The sequence below is a fragment of the Manacus vitellinus genome, unplaced genomic scaffold (assembly GCF_001715985.3).
Source record: "Manacus vitellinus isolate BGI_N305 unplaced genomic scaffold, ASM171598v3 scaffold_99_pilon, whole genome shotgun sequence".
NCBI classification, from domain to species: Eukaryota; Metazoa; Chordata; class Aves; order Passeriformes; family Pipridae; genus Manacus; species Manacus vitellinus.
The window spans coordinates 145,241-147,325 of NW_021940916.1; the positions used below are offsets into that span (position 1 = coordinate 145,241).

Genomic DNA, 2,085 nt, shown 5'->3' on the forward strand with positions numbered 1-2,085 from the left:
GCTGCAGAGGGATCCAGCTGTTTGTGAGAGCTGGAAAATTATGGGTTGATGGCTCTGCCCCCTTCCCAGGGCCTTGATCACCCCTTTGCTGAGGTGGTGTTGGTAAGCCCAGCCCAGCTGAGGTGGGGAGGGGGCTGGTGATGCCCCAGGGATGCTGGGACACAGCAGAAAAGTGATGGATTTCGAGCAGTCTGGTAGGACCCAGTGCCCCAGGGTGGCATGGGAACCAGTGCACCAAAGCAATCCCTGGGGGTGTTCCCATAAGCCACAGCTCCCACCAGGAAGCAGCTCCATGCAGCACCTGGTCCTGCAGCTCCCCGAGCTCCCCGTGTTGTTTTCCAGGAGAAAGCAGAGAGTGCTTCCCTGAAACCTGAGGCAAAGAGGTACCTGGAGAGGCTGATCAAGCTGGGAAAGAGGAACGGGCTCCATCTCCCCGAGGAGACACAGGAGGTGAGCTCACAGAATTCCAGGGTGGTTTGGGTTGGAAGGGAGCTCATCCCACACCCTGCCATGGGCAGGGACACCTTCCACTATCCCAGGTTGCTCCAAACCCTGTCCAGCCTGGGCTTGGAAGTAACACCTGGTTCCTAGAGGCAAAGGGCTGAAGGGATTGAGCTGCTCAGGGTCTCCCTCTCTTACCAAGCACCAGTAAAGGAGCTCAAATCTGGGTTAAAAATAGACGAGAAGGTGAAAAATAAGGGCAGAGGAGGTTGTTGTTGAAACACCTGCAGCTCCTGAGCTGGCAGGGGACGGGCAGGGCCTTGCTGAGGTGGCTGGTTCCCAGCAGGTGTGATCCCAGGGAGCCTGTTCCAGCCTGGGAGCGTGGTGCTGGCACACAGTTAATTGTGCAGCGTTGGGGCTGAGTCAGAGCCAAGTGCAGACTCGCTGCTGGGCAGCTCAGCAGGGCATAGCCTGGCTTCCCCCCTGGCACTGACTCTGCTCTGTTTATCTGCACTTTAAAGAAAATCAAAGCTATTAAGAAAAAGCTGAGTGTCCTGTGCATAGACTTCAACAAGAACCTCAACGAAGACACCACCTTCCTGCCCTTCTCCAAGGAGGAATTAGGTATGGAGAGCTCAGCTGAGCTCTGTGCTGGTGTGGCCATGATTCCTGGTTTCCTCTTCCTGTGCCCCTTCCCAGAGCTGGTATTCCTGGAGGATCCTGGGCTCTCCCTCAGCCCTGTCTGCTCTTTTCCCAGGGGGGCTCCCTGAGGATTTCCTGAACTCCCTGGAGAAGACAGAGGATGGAAAGCTGAAGGTCACCTTGAAATACCCACACTACTTCCCTCTGCTGAAGAAGTGCTACGTGCCCGAGACGAGGAGGAAGGTGGAGGAGATGTTCAACTCCAGGTGCAAAGAGGTAGGTGGGACAGACGGGATGCCAGGGCAGCGGGGGCATCTCACCTGGGACTTGTGCTTCTTCCCTCGGGAGAGCTCCCGCTTCCTCTCTCCCCTGGCTGCCCCACTCCCCTCTGGGTGTGCCCTGCAGGAGAACTGCCTGATCCTGAAGGAGCTGGTGGATTTACGGGCTCAGAAGGCCAATCTGCTGGGCTTCAGCACCCACGCGGACTTCGTGCTGGAGATGAACATGGCCAAGAGCAGCGCGACGGTGGCCACGTTCCTGGGTGCGTCCCGGGGCAGAGCGGGGGCATCCCGGGCTCCTCTGACCACAGGTGCCAACCCTGCCTGCTGTGCTTCTCCCAGATGAGCTGGCCCAGAAGCTGAAGCCCCTCGGGGAGAAGGAGCGGGCCGTGATCCTGGACCTGAAGAAGAAGGAGTGCGAGAAGCGCGGGCTGGAGTTCGACAACCGCATCAACGCCTGGGACATGCGCTACTACATGAACCAGGTGGAGGAGACCAAGTACAGCGTGGACCAGAACCTGCTGAAGGAGTATTTCCCCATGCAGGTGGTCACCACGGGCCTCCTGGCCATCTACCAGGAGCTGCTGGGGCTCACCTTCCACCTGGAGGAGAAGGCGCCGGTGTGGCACGAGGACGTGCAGCTCTACACGGTGAAGGACACGTCCTCCGGAGAGACCATCGGGAAGTTCTACCTGGACCTGTACCCACGGTGAGGCCTCGGGCA

General features: G+C 58.8%; 1 protein-coding gene across 1 annotated transcript in view; it reads left to right on the top strand.

Moving 5' to 3' along the window:
• The window catches only part of LOC103762233 (thimet oligopeptidase), a gene marked incomplete at its 5' end in the record, with an annotated part of 6,822 nt that overhangs the window by 2,152 nt on the left and 2,585 nt on the right, over window positions 1–2,085 (top strand). Inside the window, 5 exons of the mRNA XM_029965334.1 lie at window positions 282–450; window positions 963–1,065; window positions 1,199–1,359; window positions 1,489–1,624; window positions 1,704–2,070. Coding sequence (XP_029821194.1) covers window positions 282–450; window positions 963–1,065; window positions 1,199–1,359; window positions 1,489–1,624; window positions 1,704–2,070 — 936 coding nt within the window. The remainder of the gene's footprint in view (window positions 1–281; window positions 451–962; window positions 1,066–1,198; window positions 1,360–1,488; window positions 1,625–1,703; window positions 2,071–2,085) is intronic.